Genomic DNA, 17,123 nt, shown 5'->3' on the forward strand with positions numbered 1-17,123 from the left:
TTGTTTTAATTAGGTTATATTGTGATATAACTTCGGTTAACAAATATCTAATTCCACAAGGGTTTTTCATTGAAGTTTTACAGTGAAGATCAATTGAGTGCTTGAGAAATGAAGGAAGTCACCCACTCCCTTACTTATAATACATTATCGATACTTAATCTATCCAGTTGATGCTGAATTAATGCATATAAGCATCGATTTTTATGCATTTCCATTAATTACATATCTTTCCTACTTGGAATTAGCTGGAGTATTTTAATATAGCCCCGATTCAATCGTGTGATGTCTGATACTAATCGAAGAACGAATTCCTACAAGTACCTAACATTAATTGACTTTGACCATAAAGATTCAAACTCCATTTGCATGTGGATTAGTGGAATGTCAAAGCCTTATGATTAAATGGCTTACGATGCCCATCGTACTGAAATTATATAAATGAAAACATCAGACGTAAATGAAAAGGCAAGCCGATTAAGATCTCCACAAAAGCTATTCGTTGGTGATCATTTCTTTAATGAAGGCCTGAAGAAAGGCATCTGTTGATATCAGAAATCCACAAATGACTGTGACAGAATTCTTGAACTCACCATGTAATTGTTTCCATGTTTATGCCTCAGCATGTGAGAGGCTTGTCTCTGTCCTTGTCTGTAAGAATGCGAAGATGCATCTGCTGGGAACCAAATAGCTATGATCCTCTCTGTAACATAGCTCAAGTCCATGGTCCCCGACTCACAGTTGGTATTCTTTTTCGACGGTCTAGGCTGTGAGGTGAAGGCTTCTCCGAAACCATTGTACGAAGTTATTATCTGCAAGAAGTATAACACTTTCATCTTCCCAATCAAGTTCGACATTCAAGAATTCCTAAACGATGGTAATCACCCTAAATCCATAAAGGCGTAAAAGTTGAATTTACCTTATGCATTTCAGGCCCATCTCTGTCAGTATCTTCGTGTGTATGCTGAAACAAAGGATAAAATTAGTGAGACAATTGGAAATGTCAACATTTAGAACGATGTGGGGCGTAATAAACTGAAAATTCATGGGAAAATAAACAGAGGTGAGGTGGAAAAAAGAGTGAATCCAATGAATCGTCGTTTATATGACCGCACAACTCTTTTCAACTGTAAGCAAACAGAGGTGCGGTGTACTGATATGTTGGGGCAGTCGAGTTGTGGACGGATATTTATTTTCTTGTTCCTCTGGAGTTGTACGAGAAGAAAATGCACAGATTCAGCGTTTCCTGAAATGCCACTTCTAAATAATTTATTCTAGCAATTCGAAATATGCAAATTTTCCCCAATGAAACTCACAACTAGAGCAAAAAACCTAGGGCATTCTCCAAATCCAGATATTTATGAAAGATTTCATCTTGAGGAATATCGTAAAGTATGAAGTTGCTCATCCATGCAACGAAAGTGAGATGAATGACGGATGCTGGATAAATTGCAGTATATCCCGACTTGATACGTACAAATGACGGCATTGATAGAGATCTTGATCGATGGCGCAGTAAAAAGCACAAACGCTAAGGCCTAAATTACGCGTAATTGAGGGGAAAAGAACGATAGGTTGCAGGGTGGTCCAGAAGTGCATGTCCGAAATTATACGTCGCAGATTTATTTCGTGGAAGATGCAAGCAGCCGGTATGCGGATTCCTGGGTTACCAGAAAATTATAGCGCTTTTGTATTGAGGGAGCTCGAGAAAGGCTGAATCTTTAGTGAAATATTTCCTGTAGGTATACAGGGTGAGATTCGTGAGGCCAAAAGAAACACTTTTTCCCTATACAATTTTTTCCGATTCGACCCTAATAAAGAGGTGACCAAGATGATTTGGAAAAAATGGCAAAGAAAAAAAGTGTTTCTCTCGATCTCAAGAATTTACTGTTAAAATATTTCTACGAGTCAAAGTTTTATGAGTTTTTCGTGAACTAATTATAGTACCTATATTATAACAAAATTTTCTCACAGACCACATTTATAGGACTGTGAGGGATGTTCTTCATGCTTGAGCAAGAACACTCACTCCATCAACTGATTCTTGAGTAGGATGTCTTTTTAACGCCAGAATCAAAGATAATAAAAGAAGCATAGAATTAAATATTTACAAAACGATTATAAGATAGAGTCATTCGGGGTTACTGAGCGCAGTGGGTAAGTGTGCGCAGTGCGTATAACTCGACTATGCAATGTATGAAAGAGGGGTTCATTTGAGTGAAGCAAGGGCGCAGAATCCCCAAATTAGTTTTTCATAGGAGTGCGCAGTGCGACATTTCGTTAACTTTTTATTTGCTATCAATCAAATTCACTAGTTTTCTTGTTAATTTTCAGCATCTCTGCAAATTCTGCCAGGTCCGAGTCTGACAGTGTTAAACAATATTTTATTGGATCATGGGCATATTAATCTATATATATTATAAAAAAATTTAGGTTTTCTTAGCTGCTCAACTCCATAAGAACGTCAATTCAAATTTTGGCTTACTGGGGAAAGTGTGCGCGGGTAAGTGTGCGCATAGATTCATTATATGGGCATTAGTTTAGTGAGGAATATATTAAGATATTGTTGATTTTCTTGGTTGAGACTCGATCAATATTGTTCTATTTGTTCAGAAAAATATGAAGAGCCACCAACAGGGGAATGTATCAAGTGTTGTGTTCACCAGGAATGGTGGCACGAACAATAATGCACTGCTTGTAAAAAGGCGCTTCTGTATTGACAATAAACAGCATTTCTCTAATATTGTAACATTTTGATGACATTATTTTGTAATTTGTTTTGATTGTGTGATTCATTAAGCACTACGTTCACTTACCCCGTGAGGGTGCGCACACTTACCCGCAATACGGGGCATGTGAACGCACTCCGACTTTCACTATCAATTTTTTTTTGCGGAAAGAAAACGTTTTTCGTTTGTTTGCTTTTTGATGTTTTTTTATAGATTAGAAAATTCTCTATCTTATGAATATGTTTCAACTTTCCTAGCTTCAATATTTGAAACAAGGTATGGCTTGAAAGGCAAAAGTGCGCACAGTTGCCCCGAATGACTCTATATATGACAGCATAGATAGGGCGTGACTAAGCAAGCTGAACAAATTGGACAGGAAAAACATGCAATCCTAGTCTCAAACCGGGAAAGACACAAAGCTAAAATAAAAACAAAATTAGCCAGAAAACTAGGATAACAAGGTAAAGGTATTTGTCCTTTTTTCACTGGAAAATTTTTCATCACCTCAAATACCCTGCGAAACTCGTAAAATCGACCTCAAACGATATTCAAGTAGGGAAAAATCACCGAAAATTTAAAATCGTCTTGCTTTTCACGTTACCTGAGAGCCATTTTCCAGGTGAAAACCCGCATGCCAAACGGTAAACGCCAAACGTTTAAGGAACCTCACAGAAAACTCCTCCAAGGTGATCTTGGCATTCCTCCTGCAAACGCAGCAACACAGAGACGTGTTTCCCACTTGCACTTTGTCGTATTGGAACAACATTATATTTCATTCTCTTCCACATTAACTACGATGGCAGATAATATTCGGAAATCACAGGCAACTATAAATCTTCGCTTCTCGATCTGCACCGCTCCAGGTGGGGGCGTTAAAGTACAATAAATATTTTCGAATCGGCGTTTTGCAAATGGAGTACTGTTATTAATGGTGCAAATGTGGATGAAGGTGAATGGGATCGATAATAAACGTTATAAAAGTTGAATTGCAACTATCTAGCTTGTTTGTTTTCCCGTGATAACGTTAGAAATGGGGCGTCCACACTAGATGCGTTATGTGGAAAAGTTGCACTTATATGGAGCGGATTAATAGTAAAACCAATTCTACAAGGTTTCCCAACTAGAATACTTCGCATATCGCGAAAATGCTCATCGGTTAATTCTTTATTTCAGCATCGAACTAGGATGACACGCTTTTTCTAACTTTCCTACTTCAACTTTTTTCTTACGTATCTGATAGTTGGGGAGCCGATGATGCTAAATCGGGATTTGCTCGAGCGTCTTGGAGGCCTAGTAGATTTTGAAGATAAGATGGTATAAAGAAAAAAAGGTTCTATGATGTATGCAGTTTCAGCGGTGGGGAAAGCGTCTGCAGGTTCTCAAAGATGTACAGAGTGGGCAAATTTCGATGTTTTAGCACTACAGCTTTTAAACCAGAGGAGATACACAAAATCTGATAACCCATTCTCGTTCTCTTTTTTTGAGAAACTAACAATAGTAGTAGTCATTTTTGGCCACTTTCTATTGTTTTTGAGTTATAAGCAAAAATTGGAAAAATGGCGATATCGAAATTAATTTATATCTCGGCTAATACTCATGATAGAGCATGGAAATTGAAACATTATACAGGCACTTTTTTACGTAGAATCTAGTGGCGTGCTCGCCTTTTTGCAGGATTTTGAATTACGAAGCTATGACCCAAAGTTATGTTTTTTTGAATGGGAGCACTACTTTTCTGTGCAATTTTTTGAAAGCTTAATTTTTACTGATTTCAAAAATATATAACATCATATGGTTTGTATTAATATAAATAATAGAAAATGGTCAAAAACCCTTTTTCTCAATATTTCTATGGTTTCAAATTTTGATGAGCATAGAAAAATATTGCATCGTATGATTACCACTGTCTCCTTCTATAAGTCCTTTCATTATTATGAAAATTTATGAAATATATCTTGATTCAAATTTTGTGAATATTGGTAACTTTATACCAATATTGCCGGAAGGAGACTGCTTTTGTTATAGGAAACTCTATTTTTCTGTGCTCGTCAAAAGTTGAAACCATAGAAATATTGGGAAAAAGTGGATTTGACCATGTTCTGTTATTTATATTGATACAAACCATATGATTTTATATATTTTTAAAATCAGTAAAAATTAAGCATTCGAAAAATTGCACAGAAAAGTAGTGTTCCCATTTAAAAAAACATAACTTTGGGTCATAGCTTCGTAATTAAAAATCCTACTAAAAAGGCGAGCACGCCACTGGATTCTACGTAAAAAAGTGCCTCTATAATGTTTCAATTTCTGAGCTGTATCATCAGTATTAGCGGAGATATAAATTTATTTCGATATCGCCATTTTTCCAATTTTTTCTTATAACACGAAAACAAAAGAAAGTGGCCAAAAATCACTACTACTATTGTAAGTTTCTCGGAAAAAGAGAACGAGACTGGGGTATCAGATTTTGTCTATCTCTTCTGGTTTAAAAGCTGTAGTGCTAAAACATCGAAATTTGCCCACCCTGTACATACTCCAGCGTGTCAGATTAAGATACTGTATATGCCCCACGTGGCTCTGATAATAAATTCATGTAAATCTGACAGTTTGCGTGGTGGGGCTGGATGTACGGAAGAGTAAATTGGACCCAAAAGGAGCTACTTTTTGACAGTTTGAAGATGATTACAAGGCATTTTTTTGAAATACCTCCCTTCCTGTACCTCCAGTCGTTTCTGTATTCATTATGAAAGTTGTAGATAACAAAATTCTATGCAACTTTTGTTTGAAGCAATTTTACACGCTCTTAACCGTTTTTGAGTTAGAGAACGATAAGGGCGAGGAGCTTAGCCACACATGCGAAAGGCCAAGGTCAAGGTAGAAACCCAGTCTTATGTACATTCATCGCCTTATATCTCGAAAACGTTAAAACATAAAAAAAATTGCTTCGGACAAAATTTGTGGAAAATGTTATGCCCTACAACTTTTATGATGAATGCGAAAACAATTTGAAGCCTACGAGAGGAGATAATTGAGGAAACCTTATTTTTGTGACCTTCATTGCCGACTTTCCCTCTTAGGCTCCCCAACTTTGATGAAAGTGATTTCCTCTGATCCAGTTATGAAGATCGATGGAAATTTCAGGAAAACTTGCATATCTTTTGAAATGTTCTCCGACCTGTAATATTTTGATTAGTTCCTCAATTCCTCTATGACAAAGGCTGAACGGAAACTGCATGCATCTTCTTTTCCTGTGTGTTTTTCATAAGGGTGGAAATATCCTTTGATGTTACTACATATAAAAGAAATAGTCGGGGTAGCATATTAGAGGGAAACACCTTGAGAAGGTACACGTCTTCTTTTGCACAATTTATAACTGAACCCGAGCATCCGCATGAGAAGATATAAAGCGTATTTTATCACTTTGCCGCAGAGAGAAAAATGGGTTTGGGAGAGTGACGTCTGTAACGCTGCTATTTTCTGACTCTAGACCATTTGAAGCGGAAAAATTTGAACTGTAATGCAGCATAACGATCTAGTATGATTCAGTACCAATTTTATCCTGCCCTTTCGCTGGAAATGTAACTTTCAGCATGAATTGACTCATCCTGTTGCTACACGAATATATTTCGATACTCAACGTAGCTATATTTGCAATTTTATGCGATAGGTAAGCTGAAATTCGACACTTGGTGATAATTTTTTCACGGCCATTGTAAATAACTGATGAAATAACAAATATCGAACGATGCAACTGGTTTATTTTTTCGATATAGATAGTTAAAACAAATTTCCGGTTATTATGAAGAAATCGGTGTGGGCACAGAAAAGTTTGATTGTTTTTCTTCATATTACTTATTATTTTGGTCTACATTTCGCTAATATTCGACGACCCTGTCCAGTTTATAGTGAAAAACTCTAATTTTATAGCTCGCACAGCACATAAGCCTCATACGCTCATAACAAAGGTCGAATTACAACAGGAATTCCAACGTAAAGACCGCATAACGATCATCGTGACCTCTATCCCTGAAATTCAATATTTAAACAATGAAATCTATGACCAATTGTACCACACTTTTCTCTATTGACACCAAAAACATTGGGTACAATGCTGAAGGTTAACCTCGCTTTTGTGGCAGCGATCCTGAATGCACAGAGCTGCTCAAGAACGGCTTAAACCTCCCTGGCCCAATATTCCACGTGACGTGATATTCAACGTTAACCGCATCACTGAAACACCTCCCATAGTGTAGTAATCACTAAATGAAGCATTATTGAATAGAATGAAAAGTTGCCTTCTATCGGATCATTTACATACAATAGCGTAAAATCGCAATTTCCATTACATAAAAGGATTATAGAATCGATTTCTTGTTCAACATCTGGAATGAGAGATCTGCAGAATGTCCTACGTTATCTGAGCAAGGGACAGAAAGTAACTGGAGGTCAGAATCCATAGACATAGGGTAGCTCAGATTTCGTCCCACAAATACTGAATTTTTTGCATTCAAAAGGAAATGATCGGAAAGGATGAAAAAAAGCCTTCAAAGATTTGAAAATAAATCGTAGAGGGTTTGAAGTATCAGTTGAGATTTCTGTGAAGCTGATCAATCCCTACTTGTTGGCTCTGATCGAAAATCAGTATAGATCTCCTGATTGAGTAGCTCTTCATCCTGCTTTCATCCCATATGCTTCATTTAACCACGATCAGATCGAGGGTAACCTGATACTTCTCTCCATAACCAAACGTAAACGTTCTCTTACAAACATCGGACTCGCGAATCTTGCAGACAGGGCTTGGCAAGTTCAGTTTCACCAATGAACCCATTAAATATTCATCAGATGAACGTAAATAGAAATTTGATATGCATGGGATACTGGCTGCCAAATTGATTCAACTTTTATGTAACCTTTCTTCATTTGAATAATGAATACCCTGTCAACGGATCATACTCTTGTAGGCCACTGCTTGGCCGGCAGCTATGTTGATCTCTACGTGTTTAGCATGGGATATTTTTTGTGTCGTTGCAGAATAGAGGCCGGTTTGATGATCCTACTTCCTAAATTAAAAAGTCTAATTTTGAGGTAGAGCAACTATGGTTTTTTATGTTTGTCCTTCAGGGAAAAAGGAAACCTATTCTACCTAGTTTTTGCGAACGGATGGAAAGTGACAAACTGTTATTTTAAACAGCTGGATATCACACTCTGACAGCTGGAAACGTGGTTCCTTCGGTGGAAGAAGAATTTTTTTAATCCAGTATAACACTAAACAATAACCACTGATGTCCTGACTGTCCTGAGCAGTTTTATTCATTCGAGATTTCGATGATTTCAAAAACCTTTGGAACTCCTAGAAATAAAAGCGTCTGTTCACTAGCATCATGTGAAACTTTGCGAAAGTTGTCGTGCATTCTGTTTTCGATCATTATTTACGTCTAGAACTTCACCTATGCTATCAGTGACTGATTTATCTCTGCACGTAGCAACATTTCTGCCAGAATAGGAAAATAAGTCTCGAAATATCTGAAGCCATGATTTATTCTTACTAACCTCACGTAATGAAATATGTTAAGTTCAAATAGCTTTTCAGAATGTTACCAGTTGAGTCATTATGCAAAATAAGATTTCAGTGTTGTCGTGACATTTCGAAAGTACAGAAATAGAATTATAATTATTAGGAGGATACTCGGTCCTTGAATTAGCAATCTTGTAGCAAGAAGAAAGAAGTCGAGATTTTTCATTCATTTATGGTGTTTAGCATATACACGAAGCATTCCATTTTTGAACATAAAACGTTGTTTTATTCAAGAAAAACTACAAATTGAAGGCTCCTTCTACATTTTGTAGAATTGACGTTGTCATAGTAAAGAATTATTTGAAATGTGAGCGATTAATATTAACATGCAACTGAATAAAAAAAAGACAATCTGATTAATCATCGACAAAACAGTGTGAAATAAAAGAATGTGTGAAATATTTGGAACAGCTACAACCACTGAGATTCCATGGAATCTTTCATCGCTTTGTTGAGACTTACTTGAGATATTTTCCAAACAAATGGAGATACAGTAATTGGAATGGAATGTTAGGTGTACTCTTCGTGTACCAAAATTGCACCAGTTTATAAATATTTTCGTGAGTCACGGTCCTTTCCTGCACGATAAATTGGGGCGGATGATGCTGAATTGATTTCAACCACTTTATATCAGTTTTTCGATCTAAAGATAATTCATGATAATCTTGAAACCAATGTAAATATCTGTGTAGAACAACTACAGTTAGAAACTTGATTTCATGCCACAAAAACGTTATTGCAGTTTCCTTTTAACATAAAGATTTGTTTTGCTAGAATAGGTTGAGTTCTGTAGAATGTGTTTAGTGTTTTTGAAGACTGACTTGTACTTCTTCATTACAATGATTTCAATCCTTAATTTTCTATCCTCAAAATGGGTAGATTGAAATGAAAACTTGAAAAAGAAATTGTAAGATGGTCCCCCATGTTTATACCAAATTTGATCAAGATTCCCCCAGTATTTTCCGCGATTGAGTGGATGACTGATAGACAATTTTTTTAAATTCTTTCCGAGACATTATTCTTGCATATAACGATCCAAAATTGAAACTGGTATTCGCAAATGGCTAGAAATTTCGCATTCATTCAAGAAAACTTGACAAAGCGACACTTACACCGCTCCATTTCCACAAAAACAGATCCAGGTTCCGGACAGGGACGTAGTCCTTCATTTCTCCTATCGGAAAATATCAATATCCTCGGCAAACACCAACCGCAAAGGAAACGTCTCGTTACGCTATCATGGCCAATATTATCACAACACTCCACTTTCAACCGCGGGTTTCTGAAGAGGCTCCGGCGTCTTCAATGCGTCCCCCACGAAATCTGATGGTAAACAGCGTCCGCGATTTTTTTCTAACCGAGTCAGCCAGAGCCAGCGATATCGAAAAGCCGGCTATGCAAAATTAGACGTGGACGCTCTCCGTTTCGTTTGTGTGGATGTCCTCGAAATTCTGTTTGATTTACGACGAGGCAAAAAACGATAGCGAACGAGCGACTGGGTCGACCCGGCGAGCTACAGGGTGTCCTCGTCTATTTTCGGGAATTTTACTCTTGTTATTTTCTACTTAATCTTAAATATGTTGTTTAGTATTCAAGAATTTTTTTCAGAAATGCTAACCATACTTAATTTAGCCTAAAATGAACAATGAAATCAAGTTAGGTGGCACAGCTCATTATGAAAACTCAAAATGGCTGTATCTTGTTATCAGGGCCGAATCAGAAAAAATGGTAAAGGAAAAAAGCGTTCCTTTTGACCTCAAGAAACTGTTGTACGAGTCAAAGGCTTGTCCTTTATAGTATCATCTATATAACAGCAATATTTTATAATAAAGGATGTGGTCTAATTATTATTATTTCACAACTTAAAAGTAGAGGTATAACACCAATAAATTCAAGCTGCAGAAACCAACCGTCGTATCCATAATTACTTCAAAATCATGGCTATCGTACTCATCAATATTAATTTGAAATAATTCATATGAAATTAAATTAGTGGGTACCTAGAACACCTAGAATATAAACATATAAAAAGTATGTTATGCTTCAAAACATTTCCGTATGCTATCGAGCAACATTGCTTTACATTTTAGTCTACCAGTGAATTTTCTTCGGTGTGGTTGAAATAAAGTGTAGTGAAATGGAAAAATCCAACTATTCTTTCGTTTTCAAATTCGAATCCGATTTCGATGAACTGAAAGCTCAAGCTTGGATGAGAGATCGTTGGACTGATGTTTTCTACTACGATTTAATCTATCTTTCAGTGATCTTTTCAATCAGGAGTTTCATGAAGGATCGGACGCCTTATAGAATGAAGATACCCTTAGTGATTTGGAACGTATTTCTAGCCTCTTTCAGTATAATGGGAACCGTAAGAACAGTACCGGAGCTTGTACATACCCTGACAACTAGAGGAATTCAAAGTTCGATCTGTGATAAATCGTTCAACACTACGGATGAAGTGACCAGAGTATGGAGTTTCCTGTTCGTGCTCAGCAAAGTTCTGGAGCTCTTCGACACAGTTTTTGTGGTACTCAGAAAACACCCACTCATACTTCTCCATTGGTACCATCATATAACAACCCTTGTTTACTGCTGGTGGACCTACACAGATATGGTTTCAACTGGTCGTTGGTTCTATGTGATGAACTTCTTCATTCATTCGCTCATGTATTCTTACTATGCGCTACGTGGTCTTGGTTACAAAATTCCGAAACAGGTGTCCATATGCATAACTTCCCTTCAGATATTGCAGATGATGGTTGGATGTCTAGTGAATGTTTACGGTTTGATCCAGATCCAGAAGGGAATTGAATGTGAAACCACTCATTTGAATATTTTCTTTTCGTTAGTTCTGTATTTGAGTTTTTTCATTTTGTTTGTTCACTTTTTCCTCAACACTTATTCGAAAGAGAAAAAAATTGACCCGAAAAAGAGACAATGAAGTAGTGGAAATCATAATTGTAATTTCTGCATTCTTTTTCGAGGCGTTCTTTTGTAAATGAATTTAATTCAGCTCAGTATTGTGTTTTTCGATATCATGCATCCCTGCAATAAATCAATGAATATATTGAAATCAAAGTCGAAAGTGTTTATTTTTTGTGCAACACATCTGGTATAGCTACAGCAGATCTCTGTGGACCTCGAGTTAGTAAGTAAAATGACCCGGGTCGATATAGCTGAATGAATAATTTTTTTCGTTGGTGGATAGCGGGTAAACACGATAAGCGAGCGCGAGTAGCAGACGACATTCTTCTAAATTAGAATTTTTTTATTTTTCGAATGATATCAACCTGGGTCATTTTCTCGACTAATTCGAAGTCGTAGATTACGAATATGTAATTAGATTTTCTGTAGGGTCAGTACTTTGGGAAAAAAATCACTTTTAGTGGAAAATTTCGAAAAAATTGGTCAATTTTGAGGAGCTCTAGCTGCTAGAAATGAGGTATTAGACATAAGCTGATTTTTTTGAAGATAGATTGGTTCTTTGCGAATAGAAAAAACCAATTTTACGTCATCTATCGCGAACAGTTCAGATTTTATGATTTTTTCGGCGAAGATCCAAGATTTCCGATTTTTCTCCGACTATAACTTGAAAACTAATCTTTTCAGCAAAATTCTTTTTGCTTATTCGTGATCTACGCCCTCGATTTAGTAAATACTTCAATTTTGGTGGAAATCGCAGAGGTCGAAAATTTTTCAAATTTTCCATGCATATGCATTGAAAAAATTGCGATTTTTCGAAAAAAATTTTTGATCTCCGATCGACACCAAATTTATACTGTACACTAATTCGAAGGCGTAGAACACGAATATGCAAACAGATATTTTTAAAAAAAATTATTTTTCAAGGTATGGTCGATAGAAAATCGGAAATTTTGGACCTTCGCGGAAAAAATCATAAAAATTAAACTGTTCGCGGTAGATGGATGAAATGTGGTTTTTTCCATTCGCAAAGAACCAATCTATCGCCGAAAAAATTAGCTTATGTCTAATGTCTTTTTTCTAGCAGCTGCAGCTCTTCAAAGATGACCAATTTTTTCGAAATATTCATGATCTACGACCTCGAGTTAATAAGAAAAAAATTTCAAATTTTCCATACATATGCATGGAAAAATTGCGATTTTTTGAAAAATGTCTCCGATCAAAACTCAAAGATGATATATACTTTGAATTGAATGTTGTTAAAATAGGTGAGTAGATAAGTATATGATTCGTTGAGGTATTTCCATAGAGCAGAATTGATTGTCGTTGGCTGCAAAAGCAATTTTTTGCTTTTATTTCGAAGTTTCTTGGGAAATACTGTCTCCATTATCCTCATAATACTCTACGACAGACCCAAGGACAGACTGTTCAATTATCTATAAATACCTATCTGTATTTTAGACATGCAAAGTTTTTATGAAAAACGTCTACACGATTTCAAATTAAGTAATTATTCAAGTCAACTAGATTTGAAATGGTTCCTGACCTCGAAAATCTTAAATCCATTGAAATTATAGGGAATCCTTTTGGAATCCTCTTATCCTTCTTATCGTAACCTTAGTCCACCAAGAAAATGTTGAAGAAGCTGTTGCTGTAGCGAAACATGTGAGGAGGTGGGAAGCTCATGTTCTCGTTTAATTTTCAACTTGGAAAGTTCATTTGTTCGAGATTGTTTTTTCTTTAGATGAAAAGAAATTGCATTTTTATGACTAGGAACTTTTTTTTTCTTTCATTAGCCTTGCTCACTTACTTATATCAAATTTCTATCGATGTCGAAATACTTGAATACCTTCATGCGATCGCGATATGGAAATTACACACATTGAACCTAATAAAAAGATCAACCAAACAAAAACAAAAATTTCACAAGTTACTTATACAATTACGAGATAAGAAAATAGTAAAAATAAATTTTTTATCTAAATAACGAGCGCTTTCGTTGACCGTGACCTTGAAGAAGTGATATAACTGCCATATAGGGTCATCTAGATCGTTTTCTTTTATTTCGGTCCCTCTCATGTGGCTTGATCGTTTTGCTCCCATATCAGACCACGCGAAATAATTGGTCTGAAAGGCGTCCTCTTCAAGGCCATCTTCGGGTCTCATACAAAATTAGCAGGCTTGGGATGGGAAATAACTTGCTTTATTTAGAATTATAGCGCTTATGTCATTTCGACATGACGCTCTGGGAAATGAATCCTTGATTATCTTGGGGAAAATAACAAGGAATAGTCCTCATCGAATGACCTTGAAGATGGCTTTTCATGTTCAGCAACTCAAGGCAGTGACTCAGTGATTTGCTTCTCAAACGTTTTCCTACACTATTTTGCTGGTTTCTTGGTCCCTTTTTCTTTTCTTGGGTGATAAGTACCTACAGACTGAATTTGTAATGTTTCAGTTTGAAAAACATCTGATTTTCCTGTTATTTTATGACACTTTTGGAGTTTTCATGAAATATGTTTTGTGCATGTTTTGATTGCCAAATTCCATTTGATCTGATCGATTTCTTCGCAATGATTTTGGCAAGAAATAAATCACATCTCAACAAGATGGTCCAAGAAGCCAGCAGTTGTAAATTTAGCACCATATCGAAGGTTTTATCTTATAAAAACTGCTGAATTGTGGGGAGAAATGTCTCAGATATCTCAACGTAGATTATACCAACTATTATCATCAACAACAACTGTTATGAACGAAAACAGGCAATTACGCAGTTCGCAAGAATGTAGCCATAAAATCTACAAAGCTCTCGACTTCAGCTAATTCAAATTCAACATTAATAGCATACGTAAAATTCCGCCTTTTCATAATATTTCAGCCTTATATATTAGAAGTCCCAGCGCTCGCATGTCCAGTCCAACGAATTCCATATCAATGTGTTCTCTAAATGGTAAATATTAAAACCCATTGCGTCATTTTTATTTTGAGCAAGAACTATCACTGCCGGCAAAATGGTGAAATTTGCATAATTGAGTGTGGTGTTGTTTTATAATTCTTTCTCGGTAATGAATCGGTTGAATGAAACTTGAGATAAATAAATATTATAACTCATTCCAAGACTTGTTTCAGCGGATTTTACCTGCTGTGTTAGGGCTCAAAGATGTGATCCCAACAGTTTACGCTACATTATCAATAAGCAAGAGAAATTAATTGGATAAAATTCCATTTCTACAAGATTATCGTATGAATTATGATGATGAAATTATTATTGGATATCTGATGACAATTCAACTATTATACTGTACAAGAACTCCTTCAATTCCTCTATATTTTCAATTTAAAGCTTAAGAATCATGGCTTCATTATTTCTCTTTTACCTGAATTACTTCTTCACGAATGTCATCGGATCAAGTTGCTTCCTTATTAGCTCTTCTGAGGATCATTAGCCTCTCTGGAGATTGAAGTTATTCAATTAATTTAATGGTTTCCTTTATATTCGTTTCTGTTTAGTAAAAACATGGATTTCTTAACCAAGAACTGCAGCCTACTCCCATTCGTTTTTTTTTTATTTCAATATCTGCATTAGTGAAAGTCAATAAGAAATGAGAGGCTACCTAATTGATCTATGCCTTCTACATAAAGATTTGTGGAAAATTATTCAGGGGCCCTAAAATGCATTCTTCCCACGTGATTGAGGAGAATTCAGGATAAAGTTACAGAGATAATTGGTATTTTGCATCATAAGAAGTAAAAACTAATTATCACAGCCGCAAAAACTTCGTGTGAAATCCTGACTCTTCATTAAATTAATTTAAAACGAAGGAAAACTGGACATAATGGAGCAGAGAAAAAAATATCAACATGGAAATATTCAATTTAAGTGAATAAACATCCACCGACGTTAGTCCACGAACGAACATCCATTGGTGAAGTTGTGAACCTTCCTGTGTTACTTCGTGAATCCTTAAAGTAATATGACAGTATCAAATTATTCCTTTGTTTTCAACTTCGAATCCGATTTTGATGAGATGAAGGCGGTGGCTTGGATGAAAGAACATTGGACAGACAGCTTCTACTACGGTTTATTCTATCTTATAGTGATCTTCAAACTGAAGAATTTCATGGAAAATCGGGCAGCTTACAGATTGAAGGTACCTTTGGTGCTTTGGAACACGTTTCTCGCAGTTTTCAGTGTGGTAGGAACATTTAGATCTCTACCGGAACTGTTGCACACCCTGAGAATGGGTGGAATTCACCAGTCCATCTGTGATAGATCATTTGCTCTATCAGACGAAGTAACTAGGGTATGGGTGTTCTTGTTCGTGCTCAGCAAAGGTCTGGAGCTTTTTGACACAGTGTTTATTGTCCTCAGAAAACACCCACTCATTTTTCTTCATTGGTACCATCATATATCGACTGTTGTGTACGCTTGGTGGGGTTATGCAGAGGTGATATCAACTGCTCGTTTGTTCTACGTTATGAACTTTTTTGTTCACTCTCTTATGTATTCATACTACGCTCTACGAGGCCTTGGTTATAAAATTCCGAAACAGGTATCCATAACCATCACTACCATTCAAATACTGCAGATGATCGTTGGATGCCTAGTTAATAGTTACACTTTGATACAGATCCAGAAGGGGAATAAATGTGAAACCTCTGTTCTGAATGTCACCATTTCTTTAATTCTGTATTTCAGTGTTTTTATTTTATTCGTTAAGTACTTCCGTTCCACATATATTCATGGGAGTAAAGAAAAGAAGGGATAATGAAGTTATGGTTATTTTTTAATAATTTGCTTTCTTTATAATTCATATTTTATAGATAATCATTATATATTTCTGTATTTCATTATTGATATCGAAAATAAATGTGGTGATCTGTGTTTTTCTTATGCCTCTACAGGATTTTCTTCTCAGGAGGTGCCAAAAATGCAGTAGGTGTCCGAAATCATTAGTGTTTCTTGAAGGAGCATGGTATCAAATATGCAATCTTTATGAGATATGGGGTGTCAAAAATAGGGACTTGCTTTTTCGTTGTTGGTATTGAAAGGGCAATAATATTTCGCTATAATTTTCATTATATCTTGAAATTTCCATACACAAGAAATGAGATGAGAATTCCAACTAAAATTCTTAATTTCACTGAAATGACTTGTAGTAAATTTCAATAAAAGCAAGTTTGGAAAAATGACGAATTGTTATGTGAAACTAACTGAATAAAACCTCAATATATATAAGTGTGTCCTCAATGCTGACAAGACAAAAAATTCACTGATATATCCTTTCAGTGAACTGGAGAAGAGAGAGCTGTTAGAATCACAACAGAAACTTCCTGTCGAATTGCATATATACTGACGTCTCTGATGTAGGTTCATTTTTTAAGGGATGTTTCTAGAATTCCGAATGAGACTGATTTACCTTTTCAAAAATCCATCTAGGTCTAGGTATTCGGGATTCAGATTAATAGAACAGTCACATCATTAGAGTCAGGTCACTGTCTACGGAACGGAACAGTATTCGTGCGAGCGGACGCTGAATGGACGCTCAATAACTATTTATCAGAGATTCGCGCTACGCGTCGCGACGTCTGCTAAATACGACCAAACAACCCCGCAGATGCGAACCGACTGCGGTCTAAGACAGGCCGATCCTTTCCTATGTTATGTCGGTCCCCGATCTTGAGTTCTACTCTTGAAGGCGCACAAAACTTGCAACCTGAACCACTCATATTCTTGCCATATGGCCGCAGTGGCGCCGGTACCTTTGATGATGCCAGGAAACCTACTCTGAGTACATTGTGATGAATGAAGTTCCTGTCACACGAACCGTTTATGTTTCCTCTTCCTAATAGTATCTCCTGCTATTGTTTTTCTTGGCTCAGATGGCCTTCAGAAGCTC

The 17,123-nt window shown here is 36.3% G+C and overlaps 3 protein-coding genes across 14 annotated transcripts in view; 2 read left to right on the plus strand and 1 right to left on the minus strand.

Moving 5' to 3' along the window:
* Positions 1 to 17,123, minus strand: part of LOC123312445 (tensin-1) — a 107,695-nt gene that overhangs the window by 23,920 nt on the left and 66,652 nt on the right. For 9 of the 12 annotated variants that reach the window (XM_044896882.1, XM_044896878.1, XM_044896876.1 and 6 more), the window contains 2 exons: positions 917 to 961; positions 591 to 809 (listed from right to left, as the gene is read on the minus strand). In XM_044896882.1, the coding sequence (XP_044752817.1) occupies positions 591 to 809; positions 917 to 961 (264 nt within the window). Of the gene's footprint in view, positions 1 to 590; positions 810 to 916; positions 962 to 3,327; positions 3,571 to 9,413; positions 9,684 to 16,643; positions 16,837 to 17,123 lie in introns of those variants that run through there. The other 3 variants (XM_044896886.1, XM_044896884.1, XM_044896883.1) reach the window with 3 other exon arrangements.
* Positions 10,367 to 11,353, plus strand: LOC123312447 (elongation of very long chain fatty acids protein 6-like). The gene has a single exon (XM_044896888.1). It carries the CDS (start codon positions 10,439 to 10,441, stop codon positions 11,240 to 11,242), a length of 804 nt encoding a protein of 267 aa, XP_044752823.1. The 5' UTR covers positions 10,367 to 10,438; the 3' UTR covers positions 11,243 to 11,353.
* LOC123312448 (elongation of very long chain fatty acids protein 6-like) lies at positions 15,099 to 16,417 on the plus strand. The gene has a single exon (XM_044896890.1). The coding sequence runs from the start codon at positions 15,198 to 15,200 to the stop codon at positions 15,990 to 15,992; it is 795 nt and encodes a 264-aa protein (XP_044752825.1). The 5' UTR covers positions 15,099 to 15,197; the 3' UTR covers positions 15,993 to 16,417.

Source organism: Coccinella septempunctata, chromosome 4 (assembly GCF_907165205.1).
Source record: "Coccinella septempunctata chromosome 4, icCocSept1.1, whole genome shotgun sequence".
NCBI lineage: Eukaryota > Metazoa > Arthropoda > Insecta > Coleoptera > Coccinellidae > Coccinella > Coccinella septempunctata.

Excerpts from the sequence above, each read along its gene's own strand:
- LOC123312447 (XM_044896888.1), top strand. The coding sequence starts at position 10,439 with ATGGAAAAATCCAACTATTCTTTCGTTTTCAAATTCGAATCCGATTTC.
- LOC123312448 (XM_044896890.1), top strand. The coding sequence starts at position 15,198 with ATGACAGTATCAAATTATTCCTTTGTTTTCAACTTCGAATCCGATTTT.